General features: G+C 43.2%; 1 protein-coding gene across 4 annotated transcripts in view; it reads right to left on the reverse strand.

Moving 5' to 3' along the window:
* Positions 1–14,359, reverse strand: part of CRY2 (cryptochrome circadian regulator 2) — a 41,065-nt gene that overhangs the window by 24,829 nt on the left and 1,877 nt on the right. For 3 of the 4 annotated variants that reach the window (XR_003853199.1, XM_029582248.1, XM_029582247.1), the window contains exons 2-3: positions 11,762–11,870; positions 322–464 (exon numbers count right to left, since the gene is read on the reverse strand). Coding sequence is in view for 3 of the 4 variants with exons in the window: in XM_029582248.1 (XP_029438108.1) it covers positions 322–464; positions 11,762–11,870 (252 nt within the window). In the remaining variant the exon portion in view is untranslated. The remainder of the gene's footprint in view (positions 1–321; positions 465–11,761; positions 11,871–14,359) is intronic. The other variant, XM_029582249.1, reaches the window with a different exon arrangement.

The raw sequence follows: 14,359 nt of genomic DNA on the forward strand, positions 1-14,359 counted from the left end.
AAAAAAAAAAAAAGTTGGGGAATCAAAGCTGACCCCTGCTGACCCCGGGAATACACCCAAGGCAGCCCCAACAACCAAATGTAAAAGATAGAAAAGAAGCTCACGTCAGACTCCGTCAGAAATCAATGACGTGTCCCCCCCAACCCCCATTTCAGTATAAATATGGCCCTCCAGGTTCCCCCCCCCTCCCAGAAAAGACTCCAACGGTGGGGCCGAGGCACCCCTAGGCCTGGGCTCAGTCAAGGGACGGTTTTCACCCTTCTTTAAGGTTCCATATACAAAACTGTCTGAGATGTAAATCCCCCTAAGCTGAGCTCTCACCTGTCCAAATCATAGAGCGTGTGCGAGTTTTCCACAATTACTTTCACTCCCGATTCCTTTGCCATCTTTATAATGGCTGCATCCCTTTCCTTTCCAAAGGGCTCAGAATCATATTCGAAAGTCAGTCTAGTCACGCTCCACGCCTACAAAGAGAAAACAATTGTACGTAACTTAGCTTTGAGATCGCAGCAGGCCTCGGTAATGTACGCACGCTGATGTTTTGGTGTCAGGAGGAATGTGCTGTTATTAACCTACCCCCCGACTTCCATGTAACTTGCACCCAGTGCCGTGCTCGTACACAGAGTAGCTCTAGAGCAGCGGTGTCGCCACACTACCCGGTCCCCCGCTGACCCAGATGCTCCCCCTGCCCGAGCGAAATAGGAATTCATCCTCCGCCTGAGCTTAAAATGCTGATAGCCCGGGCGGAACACAGCAGCAGAGCTGAAGTCAGCGGCACCAGCATGAACCCTTCTTCCTGTCCTCCCCGGCCCGGAAACAGGAGGTGGTGAGCAGTGGCCGCGTGCACGGGAAGAAGAGACCATGCTAGTGCGTGCATCGGCCCGAAGAACGGCGCGCGAGCAGAGCAAAAGAGGACCAACGTCAAACCTGTCGATGGGAGCCGCCAGGGCTGGGAGTGGAGGAAGATGCTGCTGTCTGTTGCTTGTTCGATGGGGGGAGAGAATGAGTGAGTGAGCAAGCGAGCGAGCATATGTGTTTGAGATCCTCTGTGTGCATGTGTGAGAGAGACAGCGTGTATGTAACTGAGTGATTGAGAGCCTGTATGTGTGTCTGTGTGTGAGAGAGACAGCGTGTATGTAACTGAGTGATTGAGAGCCTGTATGTGTGTGTGTGTGTGTGTGTGAGTGTGTGAGAGAGCGACAGCATGTATGTAACTGAGTGATTGACAGCCTCTGTGTGTGAGAGAGAGAGAGAGAGACAGCATGTATGTAACTGAGTGATTGAGAGCCTGTATGTGTGTGTGTGTGTGTGTGTGTGAGAGAGACAGCATGTATGTAACTGAGTGATTGAGAGCCTGTATGTGTGTGTGTGTGTGAGAGAGACAGCATGTATGTAACTGAGTGATTGACAGCCTGTATGTGTGTGTGTGTGAGAGAGAGAGACAGCATGTATGTAACTGAGTGATTGACAGCCTGTATGTGTGTGTGTGTGAGAGAGAGAGACAGCGTGTATGTAACTGAGTGATTGAGAGCCTGTGTGTGAGAGAGACAGCATGTATGTAACTGAGTGATTGACAGCCTGTATGTGTGTGTGTGAGAGAGAGAGAGACAGCGTGTATGTAACTGAGTGATTGACAGCCTGTGTGTGTGAGAGAGAGAGAGAGAGACAGCATGTATGTAACTGAGTGATTGAGAGCCTGTGTGTGTGTGAGAGAGAGAGAGAGAGAGAGAGAGACAGCATGTATGTAACTGAGTGATTGACAGCCTGTGTGTGTGAGAGAGAGAGAGAGAGACAGCATGTATGTAACTGAGTGATTGAGAGCCTGTATGTGTGTGTGTGTGTGTGTGTGTGTGTGTAAGTGTGTGAGAGAGACAGCATGTATGTAACTGAGTGATTGAGAGCCTGTATGTGTGTGTGTGTGTGTGAGAGAGACAGCATGTATGTAACTGAGTGATTGACAGCCTGTGTGTGTGTGTGAGAGAGACAGCATGTATATAACTGAGTGATTGAGAGCCTGTGTGTGTGTGTGTGAGAGAGAGAGACAGCGTGTATGTAACTGAATGATTGACAGCCTGTGTGTGTGAGAGAGAGACAGCATGTATGTAACTAAGTGATTGAAAGCCTGTATGTGTGTGTTTGTGTGTGTGAGAGAGAGAGAGAGAGAGAGAGAGAGAGACAGCATGTATGTAACTGAGTGATTGAGAGCCTGTGTGTGTGTGAGAGAGAGAGAGAGAGAGACAGCGTGTATGTAACTGAGTGATTGACAGCCTGTGTGTGTGTGTGAGAGAGAGAGAGAGAGACAGCATGTATGTAACTGAGTGATTGAGAGCCTGTATGTGTGTGTGTGTGAGAGAGAGAGAGAGAGAGACAGCATGCATGTAACTGAGTGATTGAAAGCCTGTATGTGTGTGTGAGAGAGAGAGAGAGACAGCATGTATGTAACTGAGTGATTGAGAGCCTGTATGTGTGTGTGTGTGTAAGTGTGTGAGAGAGACAGCATGTATGTAACTGAGTGATTGAGAGCCTGTATGTGTGTGTGTGTGAGAGAGACAGCGTGTATGTAACTGAGTGATTGAGAGCCTGTATGTGTGTGTGTGTGTGAGAGACAGCATGTATGTAACTGAGTGATTGAGAGCCTGTATGTGTAAGTGTGAGATTGAAAACCTGTTTGTGTGAAAGGGTATGTGTGATATTGAGAGTCGGTGTGAGAGACAGAGCTTGTGTGTCACAGAGGGAGGAGAAAGTTGAAAGCAAACCACCCCTCCTCCTGCTAATTCAAAACAATCTCAGGGCACCTGGATATCAAATGTTCCTGGGTATGCAGAGCAAAGTATTTTTTTTATCATTATTTTTCATTATTGGGTCATTGTGTCTGCTCTATAGCAGCCTGGCTTGTTCTGTTTTCCTAATAGGAGGTGTATTGGTGTCTTAAGGCCTGGTGTAATATTTTCAGTGTTGCCTTTCCTTAGGTAAGGTGGTTACTGTTCGAGTGCAGGAAATTGGTGCTGTTTTAGAATGGGAGGATTACTATTTATGCAATTTCTGTTCAGACAGAGCGCTTGTCTTTCCCTTGTGCCAGTCTTAACAATAAAAATAATACTGGACCTTTATTTTTTTTATTTCCGCCATGGATTGTAATGAGCAGTGTGTCCCACATGTGAGCGTGGCCTGTCAGGTGTGTCGCATGGGAAAAAGGCTGAGAACCACTGGTCGAGAGTAGGAGTATAGCCCAGTGCACAGTGACAAGGCGCTGGCAGATTCATAGAACCACTGCGACAAGTGCTTCAGAGAGGAAGCAGAGGAGAAAACTGCTGTTTCTGAATGAAATGTAGAAAATATCAAACACAAAACAATGTCTTGTCCAGCCAGCCTTGCAATATGGGGCAACAATTAGGAGAAAGGCAGTGTAAGCTACCACAAGCAGAATAAAAAGCCATCTCCCAGCTTAGGCATAGAGGAGGGTGACTGCAGAATACCTCGTCTACAATGTTAGGAGCTAAAATCTTGCTCTCATTCATATTAAATATTTTATATGCCTCAGCACCAATATCTTGATATACTAACATAAAGAGGCAAGCTTGCTACCACTTGTTCTGCAGGTTTTCAGAAGTACTTGAAAGCACAAAATGCAGCCCATGTTAAACTTGTAAAATACACAAAGAAAGTAAGCAAAGTAGCTCCTTCTCGGAGTTTGAAAATATTTATGAAAACATTTACTTTTGCTGGGAAGTGAAAGTGCACAAGGTCACAGAAGAGAATCAGACTCTGCTCTAAACAAATTGCTTTGTTATGTCTGGCTGCAAAAAAACCAAACAAACACCCATTTCAGTGACTTAGAGAACGTACTCAGAATCTGTTCATAAGTAAGAACTAAGTGAAAAGCAAAGAAAACACGCAAGCTAAGAGAGAAAGCAGTCTGCCTGCTATCATAGCTGCACGGCATGCTCCAGCCACCTCCTTCCTGTACATGAACATACAGCCAAGGAAACCCAATCACTTTTCCAGACAATAATATTTCACGTGCCCCTCCCACCCTCTGCCACCCAAAATTTTACATTCAAACTCTTTACAGATTGCAATATCTTTCAGTAGACCAAAGATTTATCCAAAAATGATAATTTACAAGAGCATTTTTGTTCAAATGAGGAAGACGTCTATATGGTCTTAAATTCATACGCATCACGGAATAATTATGTTGGTCTGATTAAAAAAAAAAAAAAAGGAGAATTGTTCTTGCCTGATAATTTTCTTTCCTCAAGTCCACCAGACCAGTCCAGACAGAAGGGTTTATCTCCCCCTTTTCATATCAGCAAATGGAGACTGAGAACAAAAGCTTCATTGCAATCTTGCAGTAGACATTGTACCACCTGCAGTCGCTTGGTAAATCTGTAACAAACCTAAAAAAAAACCCCACCCCAACTTGGAGCAGGGTCAGATCTTTATTGGTGAAAAGCAAAGTTTTGAGAACGTCTCTGCCAAAAGGGTCTAATGCCAGGACATATTCAAGAATAGAAAAACACCTGGAACAGCAGGAAAGAAAGGGCAGCATTATAAACTGTCCTTCATTACAAGCATCGAATATCAACCTTCAGATATCATCCATGACTTTCAAGTACTGCCAGAGAGGCATAACCACATCTACAGCACGGAGGCCCTAAGATGGAGGTGTGGAACTGGAAACAGACTTACGTGCAAGCAACCCAATCGATTCAGATCATGAAAGGCAGAAACCACCTTTGACAAGTACCGTCCAGTAGAGATGTGAATCGGATCAGATATCGGATCCGATTCTGGTTCCGATTCACATCTATAGAGATGTGAATCGGAACTGATATCGGATCCGATTCTGGTTCCGATTCACATCTCTACCGTCCAGATAGAAATCTCATCCACCTGGAAGTATAGGAGAGAGAGTCCCTACACCAGAATGTGCCAAACAAGACAGCCATCAAGAAGACCATCTTTACGGAAACAGCCTTCAAGTTAGCCCTCCTTAAAAGCTCAAATGAAGGCTTGCCTAGGACCTTCAAACCGAGAATCCATGATGGTACCAAACAGCGAATCGGAGGATGTAAACACTGCGCCCTTTTCATAAAGCTCACCGTGACTGGATATGAGACTATGGAAGATCCTTGCACTTTCTCCCTGTAACAGGACAATACTTGTACCTTTAGAGAGGTTATCCAGAGTCCTTTTTGCAGATCTATCTGCAAATAAGAGACAGAGCTACAGCTATGGACACCAAATAGCCTTTCAATCTCAACCATTGCCTCACAAGAGCCAGGCTGTGAAAGAAACACGATCCACCTGATCCAAGCAAATAGGGCCGTATCGAAGAAGATTAAGAACCTGACTGAATTACAATGGACCTTCCACCATGAGGCTCATCAGATCTGCAAACCATGGGCTTCTGGACAACTCCAGAGCCACCAGACCTCGATGTCTCTCTACCCAACAAAGAATCCTGCCTATCAGGGACCACGGAGGGAACACATAGAGCTGAATATCCCCAGGCCATGACCGAGACAGGACACTCAGGCCTTCTGACGCCTCCTCTCCTCTCAGACTGAAAAACCACAGCTCTTGTCACCATCAAATCCAACTGTGGAGTTCCCCACTTGTGCTTGATATTTATTTTATTTGTAAAACTTACATACCGCAAATTACCAATACAATTAAGCTAAGCAGAGATATAACTGAACACTTCCTCCGCCAGCTCCCATTCTCTGGGGTCCAGAACATGTTCGCTTAAAAAAAAAATCCAACACCACACTTTCCACCTCAGCAACATGAGACACCAAAATGTTGTTCTGCCCAGAGAGCTGACATTCCTGATTCCAAGACACCACTGGACTCTTGGTTTTTTCTTGCCTGTTTTAAATATGCAACCGCTGTCGCATTGTCTGACAGAGCTCTCACTTTCTGGTCTTTCATCAGAGGTTGCAAGGACAGCAAGGCATTTCAGAATGTCTTCGTTTCCAAATGATTAATGGACCAGAAAGTTTCTGCCACTGTCCAATGACCTATGCCATACATATCTGACAGATGAACTGGGCATCCTCAAAAAAAACCCAAAACAACCTGAATTCTAAATCCCATGACTGAAGATTCCACTGGGATAGTTCAACCCTCTGCATCAGCAGCTCAAGGAACAAGGTCAAAAGCAGCTGACGATAATCCCATACATCCTGGGAACCTTCAACCACACCACAGCAATCAATAGCCCAGGTCGTAAAGCTTCCCCATCTGCATCACGACAAGAGCACCTTGATAGGATGCAACATGATTCCTTCCTGGCGAAGAGCTGTTGCTTAAACCATCATAACCTTGGAAAACATACAGGGACAAAGGTTAACACCCAAAAATGGCAATGCTCACTCAGCACTACAAACCTGAGAAAACTGTTGAGGTTCCTTCCAAATAGGAATGTGCAGAAGGGCCATGTTGAGATCAAAGGATGCTAGAAATTCTCCATCCTTGACCACTATAATGACAGAAGAGAAGGTCTCTCTACAAGAGTGAGGTACTCGCCGACAAGTATTCATCTAGAAGATGCTGAAAAAGGAGCCTCTTTCTTTGATCTCACAAAATAAATGGAGTAGCGATTTAGCCCCTGTTCCATCTCTGGAACAGCCACCACTGAAAGGAGAAGATGCTCTAGTGTGGATCTCACCGCTTACCCCTTTAACTGGGAAGCACAAGTACAGACTCTGAAAGCTTCAACAACTGAGCAAGTAAAATTTAAGATGTAGCCGTCCCTTATAAGAGAAAAAGCCCTTAAGGACCCCTGAGATGGAGCCTGTATTCGCCCGAGTATGTCCTCGGATATCCTGAAGATATTTTTACTATGAAAAAGCACTTTACCCAGAAGAATAACGCCTAAGCCTCTCGGAGCTTCTGCTACAGGGAAAAGACTTGTGGGAACTCTCAGGTTTGCTCTCCGGTTATCTTTCAGTCCTAAGTACAGTGGAGTATTGTAACGTGCTGTTTCTGGGCCTGCCAAAATATCCAATGAACGTTTTACAATTGGTTCAAAATGCAGCTACAAGAATGATATTTATCTAAACTGGGGGGAAAAAAGTGAAATCACATATGAAAATTCTCCATTGGTTGCCTGTTTTACAGCGATCTCAGTTTAAGTTGCTTTCATTAGTGCATAAGGCAGTTTACGACGGGTATAGCTCTTTATCATATGTAAGCTCTGAGTCGATTTACTGAACATCCCTTTTAGTCAGGATTTGAGATTGCAGCGTGCCAGGTCCAGAGCATTTTCAATTGTAGGCCCCTGTGAATGGAATAAGTTGCCATTGGAGTTATGTTTAGAAGTAGATTATAAAATCTTTTGTAAAAAAAATAAATAAAGGCTTATGTTTGCACAGGCATATGCAGATTAATTACTCTGGATTTAGTGAAGCTCCAGCTGTTTTGAAATGGTGCTGTATGTTGCTTTTTAGTAATTTTAATGTTATGATGTAATTTTTATTGTGTGTTTTAATATGTATGTGATGACTGCAATCTGCTTTGGACGTTTTAGATTTACGGAATATAAGAAATGTTAAATAAAAACCATCTGCTGGAGACAGAGAATACTAAGAGACTGCAGGTGGCACAGCGTCTTATGAATCAGGATTACAGTGAAGCTTTTGTTCTCTGTCTCTCTCTATTGATGGGGGAAGATAAGCCATCCAGCTGGACTGGTCTGGGGGCACCATAAGGAAGTATCAAGATATCTTCACCCTTGGTTACACTGATTCGCTAACTGAACCTCCCTCTTGGAAAAGAACCCTCAGACTCCTCTCACCAACCCAACAAGCCCAGGGTGGGAGTCAGAGAAAAATCCTTCCTCGAAATGGCCTGGATTGTTGATTCAACTGTTGACCAGAATGACTAATTCAGGACAGGTCCACCACATATGCAAATAGGACCCTTCCAAACCCAGCCCCTCCAACACAACGGAAATGCGGTTTGAGAGAATTTAGTAAAAAAGAGAGGATATCTATACACTCTGTGAAACAAAGACACCATCAATTCTACCCTCCTAGCACACATCATGCCAAATCAGGCCCTAGTCGTCCTCATCCAGACATATTCAGAACGCTGAATCCCCTCTAACGTCAACTGAAATGCTAAGACCCTTACACAAATAGGACGTTTTCCCCTTAATCCCCTTATCACACAGAACTGTGGTTCCCACCCTGAATCCGAACTAATGCATCGCTAATTTGCATAAAAAGTGAGTATGATCCCCACTCCACCTGAAACCTATCCTGCAATTCCTGAAAAGATGCACAACTCCTGGATAAACCTCAGCCCTTGCTCCTACCAGTGCCCCATATCCGGGAAAAAAAAGGAACAATATGATATCCTGGGATTCTTAGCTAATGGCAAAATACAAGATAAAACCTCCACTGGTACACCAAGGTGCCTACAAACATCCGTCTGCGAGATAATCAGATGGCTTTGTGGAATTCTGTGTACAACTAGAGAGGTGCTCGGCATTGTAAGCAGCAAAGGCAACTCGAAGCCTGCACTCTCTGCCCACTCTAACTGCACCCATCCGGTATTTATGTCCACCAGTCTCGGATGTAGGCAGTACAAATCGAGTTCCAGCGGAGTTCTGGACGTTTTTAAGGATTATTGTGCGGGGGAACTCAGCAAAGACACATCCAGTCGACTCAATGCCTCTCTAGCATGGCAGATAAATTGGCTAGAGAGCAGATCAACAATTTAAAAAATGTTTTGTAAATTCTTTTCACTGTGGGTACATCACCTTCTTATATGCACTTCTGAAACATTACATAATGCATGGATCAATGGTATAGTGTTTTGTTTTGTTTTTTTAAAGAAAAGGAAATTTTGCATGACAATATCTAAATTAAAAAATAAAGTATTACTCTGCAAACTGTTCTTCAGAATCTGAAAGCAGCAGACTCCTCTCAGATGTGTGCGGAGATATCAAGCTGGCTCTACATATAAGCGTTCCATTCTCCAGGAGATTGGGAATAACCCAATTGCTCGCTTTTCTCTTCTTAGCACCCCTGAATTCCTCCAGATCCTCATTCTTCAGTTACTCAGCCTGGGCATTCGTTCAGTACAGAGTTAATGCATTACAAGACTGGGATGTAACATTCTCATGGCATAGAAGATGAAGGGAAGGATTGATGTAAGACTTAGCACTGTTTGACAGGGTCATCAGGGCATTGTGACACTCAAGAGCCTCAAACAGATCTGCTTTTCAGTCTATGTACAGTGAACATGCACGAGAGATTTTTCTGCAAATATATCCTGTGCACATTCGTTGTGGATAGACAGAAAACCAGGCCTATTTGTGGCTGGAGGATCAGAGATGCCCATCCCTGCACTAAGGGAGAAAAAAAAAGAACAATGCTGACAGAATACCCTCCAGTTCTCAATTGTAAGAAATGAAAGCTGCCCAGTCTGGGGAAAGAGTAAAAATACAACACCTGAGGGGCAGGGTGTACATCTTATTTATTGTTCAGATTAGGAAGATACTCCGCTCTCGCTGGGTGATAATATGCGATTGACGCCTTTGTCTGTCTGCTTTTATTGCAAGTTCTTTTCTGTTTGATGGATACACTGAGGTTTCTCAATAAAAATACAACACCTATTGTACCCGTCAAACCCTTCTGCAGGCAAGTAAAGGGTTTCAAGCAGTCTGCAGCTCAGTTCTTCTGGTCTAGTGTTTTACTTGCATCAGTCTGGAGAGTGAAAATCCATACAGTCCTTCAAATGTATTTCTCTCATATCAAAGTAGCTTACCGACTAGTCACAAAAATTACAGTCAAACATATCCCAAATACCCTCTGATGCATCCTCCACCCACTAACCTTATTATATCATCAATCATACAATCAAAATCCAAGCAAACACAAATCCAACCTATTAATTAATCCAAGAACAAATTACTGGCTGGTTTAATTAATTGCCTTTCTAATAAATAAAATCAAAAGCAATGTACAATAAATATCAATAAAAAAACAACCCCCAATACAGTAAAATCAATATAATTGATAAAAACATGCATATAAAATATTATACTAGTTACATTATATTAATTTTAGCAGATACAAAAAGAATAAGGCAAGAACAGTTCATTTTCAAAGCTTGAATAATCAAGTTTCAATTTATTTCCTAAACTTCATATAAACCTTCTCAAGACAGACCACCAAACAGGGCTGGTGAAAGGATCTATAGTGCCCTAGGCAGACCAATGTAACACCTGCCTCCGCTCCCCGCAAAACCCACCCTGAGCGGACAGTGATAGGTTGGGAGATATCTACAGTCACATTCCTCCTCTTGCAACTCTCTCTCTCCCTCCCTCTGAAAATGGTTCGCCCCTGCCCACTTCCAGGTGCCCGCCTAGTCCTGTCTAATGGCCGTGCTGGCCCTGCTACCAGAGGCAAGGCGTAAGAAGCTGGTCTTCCATCTCATCTCCCTAGGGGAGGGCAACCTGAAAAGATCCCGTTGGGAAGAGGACGGTGAATGGAATGTGCCTGGTAATAAACAAGGTGCTTAGAGAGCTGGGGTAGGGCTTTCTATAGGATTCAGAAGATCTTAAATCTTATTCTGCAAACAACTGGAAGTCAATGGAAATCCTTCGGGATTTCAGCATTTTCCCCCAAAATGTATTTTGCTGCAGTGTTCTGTGAAATCTGAATCCTTTTCAACGAGTGCAGGGGTAAGCCTTGATAAAGAGGACTGCAGTAGCTTAGGCGACTGAACACCAAGGAATACGTTTTCAGATCACACAGATCCAAAAACAGATGCGGCCTTTGAATAAGACATTAAAAAAAGGAGCACTCTACTATCCTAGAGATCTGGTAAACGAATGAAAGATTTGAATCAGTCGTAGCCCCCAGACGTAGCCAGATCCTTGAAAGGAATAGAACTTCTAGCCATTAAAGGTGGAGGTGATCATTTCACAGCACCTAGGGAAAATTAAGGCCAAGTCAGCATTTCATTCAACTAATGAAGGAGATTTCACACTTCTGATATCAATGACTAGCCAAAGATATAAAACATATAGGAAAGGGAAGATGCAGTTTCTGCTATGTTATCTGAATTCTGCATCATACAGAGGAGACAGACTGGTTACTAATTAGCAGGATCACCTTAACTCTAAACTAAATCTGGAGGGTCCAATATAAGCCTTTTGAACTTTCAGTCCCAGGTTCATCTAACAGGAGTTGGAAGCAGGCCTCAATATTTCATATTAATACGCATTACTATTTGGAAGGAAAACCTAACACCTCTCCTTGTTGACAAACATCTTCAGAAGGGCAGGCCATTATGTACCGGGGGTTCTGATTTGGTAAAATTACTATGCAGAGAGCAGAGCAAACCATGTAAACTCTCAGGATCAAGCTTCATCTTTCATAGGTCTCAGAGTCGACTGCCCTGCTAAATCATACCTCAACTGATTGAGTCCCGTAGTGTGCAGGTGTGTGTGTCTCAACAAGCGCCGTTACTCAAGATTCAGGCCAAACACGGATTTGTGTGAAGCTAGGGGAGGGATACATGGCATGGGAGGGGAAAGAAAAGTCATCCTATGGTAGCCATGCATGGGACAGGAGGCACAATGAAGTCAGCAAGCTGTGGACCTGTGTGCTGGATGCAAGATGCCTTATCTCCTGCTCATCTGCTCAGTGGCTATGAAGAACTGAAGTTTTTGCTGATTTGTACAATTACGCCCTGGAGCGCACAGACCCAGCCACCGGAATGCCTCGTGCTTTAGTCTTACCTTGAAGAGTCTTGGGAACACATCTGTGGGTTGCCCTCTCACCACAAACAGTCTAGAATTCAGTTTTCTTAAGCTGTTGTCCAAGTCCTCCAGTGACTGAAGCAGAAACCTGCCAGAAAGGACAAGCAACATCAGTCAAAGAGATACAGGTATGAGAAAGCTGAATGCAGCTTCTCAACGTACATCTTTCTAGCTCAGCACTTCCCAACCCTGTCCTGGGGACCTCACAGCCAGTCAGCTTTTCAGGATATCCACCATGATTATGCATACCATGGAGACTCAGTATATGTAAATGTATCTCATGCACATTCATCCTGTGGGGTCCCCAGGACAGGTTTGGAAAGCCCTGTTCTAGCTTAATTAAACAGCTGTAAAATCCAAAGAACAAGATTTATGCAATCTGTTCTTGATTATTTTGTATTCATGAATCTCTCCCAGAAGCCACCATACCAAATTTTCATTATCTATGGAAGACAGACATACCACTTGCAGAATTAATTGGAGACAGGTTATTCTACTTGAAATGTAATTAAAAATATTTCCAAGCTAATCACTCTACCTACATTAATGCATTAATTGCAGTGGACATGTAGAGTTTGTGGACATTAACGTTCTCATAATACGAAGGAGGAAAGAAGGATTACTTCATTATTGAGAGGATGGCAAATGCTTGGCATAACCTTCCAACAATGGTAGTAAAAGCTGATAATCCATGCTTGGTTCAGATATAAAGTAGTGGTTCTCAGCCTGGATTTCAGGATCTCCACAATGAATATGGTTGAAATGTACATGGCCCCTAAGGACTTGGCTTATTTATTTATTTATTTATTTTTAGATTTTTATATACCGGTGTTCCTATATGAAATAAAGATCACATCGGTTTACATTGAAACAGAACATGAAAATTGCCAAAAGGCATTACATAGAACAAGGTTATGAAACTTGGAACAGGGTACATAAGTTCAAAATTTAACAATAACGTTGTAACATTGATGACCAAAAGATAAAGGAGAAAAAAAAAAAAAAAGACTTAAACAATTAAGTTGACAGGTCTTATTGAGCATAAAAATTATAACGTATAAGTGAGAAAGTCTCAAGTGTCCTGCAGCAAGAGATTAGATACCGAAGTAGGTAGTGGTATGGAAAATGGGGGTTTGTGAAGAAGATATGTTGTTGCTGGTTGGAGGGGAAAAAATGATGATCATGGTCTTATCTAGGGTTATGAGGTTGGGTAGCTGGAGAGAGAGAGAGATCTGGATGTTGATTTAAATCATGAAAGCATGTATGCTCATTTACCCAGAATGGTAGAAACTGACGTGGATAAGAATATCCTGCAGGCAGTCAAGCCTGTACAGCTGAGAGGTGGGATATATTCCTAGCCTGAAGCAGTGAAAGAGGAACAACTGGGCAGAAAGGGTGGGCCAATTACTCTTTATCTGCCACCATCTACTATAAGGTCTTTACAGAGCAGTGCAGTACGTGAAAGATACCCAACTAACTTTAGCTGGATAAGTCTGCCACCAAATGTATCCCGATAAAACATTAGCCAGGTAAAGATACCTGGGTAACTTTAGGTCAGTGGTTTTCACCACCAGACTTATGGGTGGCACTCAGTATCAGTGTCACACTAATGTTAAGCCCTGTCCCCAGAATTCCCCTCCTCCCCGGTCCTGCCTCTTTCTACGTGAATAAAGTTTACTCCAGTAATGACTTGTCAAGGTAAAATTTTGTAAAGCAGAAGGGCAGGAAAAGTAAAACTTGGGGTTTCTTCCAATAACTCAAAAAGTTAATGGGACAAATCCTTTTAAATGTCAACCTCCATTTTACTCTGCTGCCAACCCTACCTACCTTAATTAGTGCATGCAATGCAAGCCATAAGCTGAGACGTAATGTTTGCAGGCATTGATATTTAATGCTCTTAGACAGAAGGCAGCAGCGAATTTCAGAAGAGCCTAGTCAAACCGTTAGAGCAATGGCCTACCATTCAGTAATTCCAGAACACGAGTTCAAGTTCCCATTCCTGATCATGGAGGCTGCACATGTAACTATCTCCTGATGCCTCCTCTGCTATCAAACACTACAGACACACACATACATAAATCAGCCTAGTAACGCGGCTTTATAGTAACAAGAGATGTTTCTTTTGGCTGTTTAAAATCTTTTCTTAACTGCACATTTGATAAATCATGAAGGTTTACAAACATGGCTAAGATCAAATGTAAGGCTAAGACAGAGAACCTATATAATATTATATAGGTTCTCAACACCCTGCCACTCAATCCCATAAACCATTTTGTACCTTGATCAAACTGGGAGTATGAAACCTCATTTACAAAAACAAAACAAATGAGCCAGCCCAATGAGTCAATGGCAAGTGCTGTGCACTGCCATGAGGAAGGGTCCCTGGGTCAGCTAATGCTGCAGAGACAGCATTCACAGCCCTTGTGTGATATCTAAGGGTGATGCAATCCAGGGCCATGAATCTGGCCATTAAGCAAAAGGAGTCCTGGTACCTGGTCCCAGGACCAACTTACCAGACTAAGTATGTTGGGGAGAGAGGATGGGGCTATATTAAGAGAGGCAAAACTTTCCAGGTAG

The sequence above is a fragment of the Rhinatrema bivittatum genome, chromosome 17 (genome assembly GCF_901001135.1).
Source record: "Rhinatrema bivittatum chromosome 17, aRhiBiv1.1, whole genome shotgun sequence".
Classification (NCBI taxonomy): Eukaryota; Metazoa; Chordata; class Amphibia; order Gymnophiona; family Rhinatrematidae; genus Rhinatrema; species Rhinatrema bivittatum.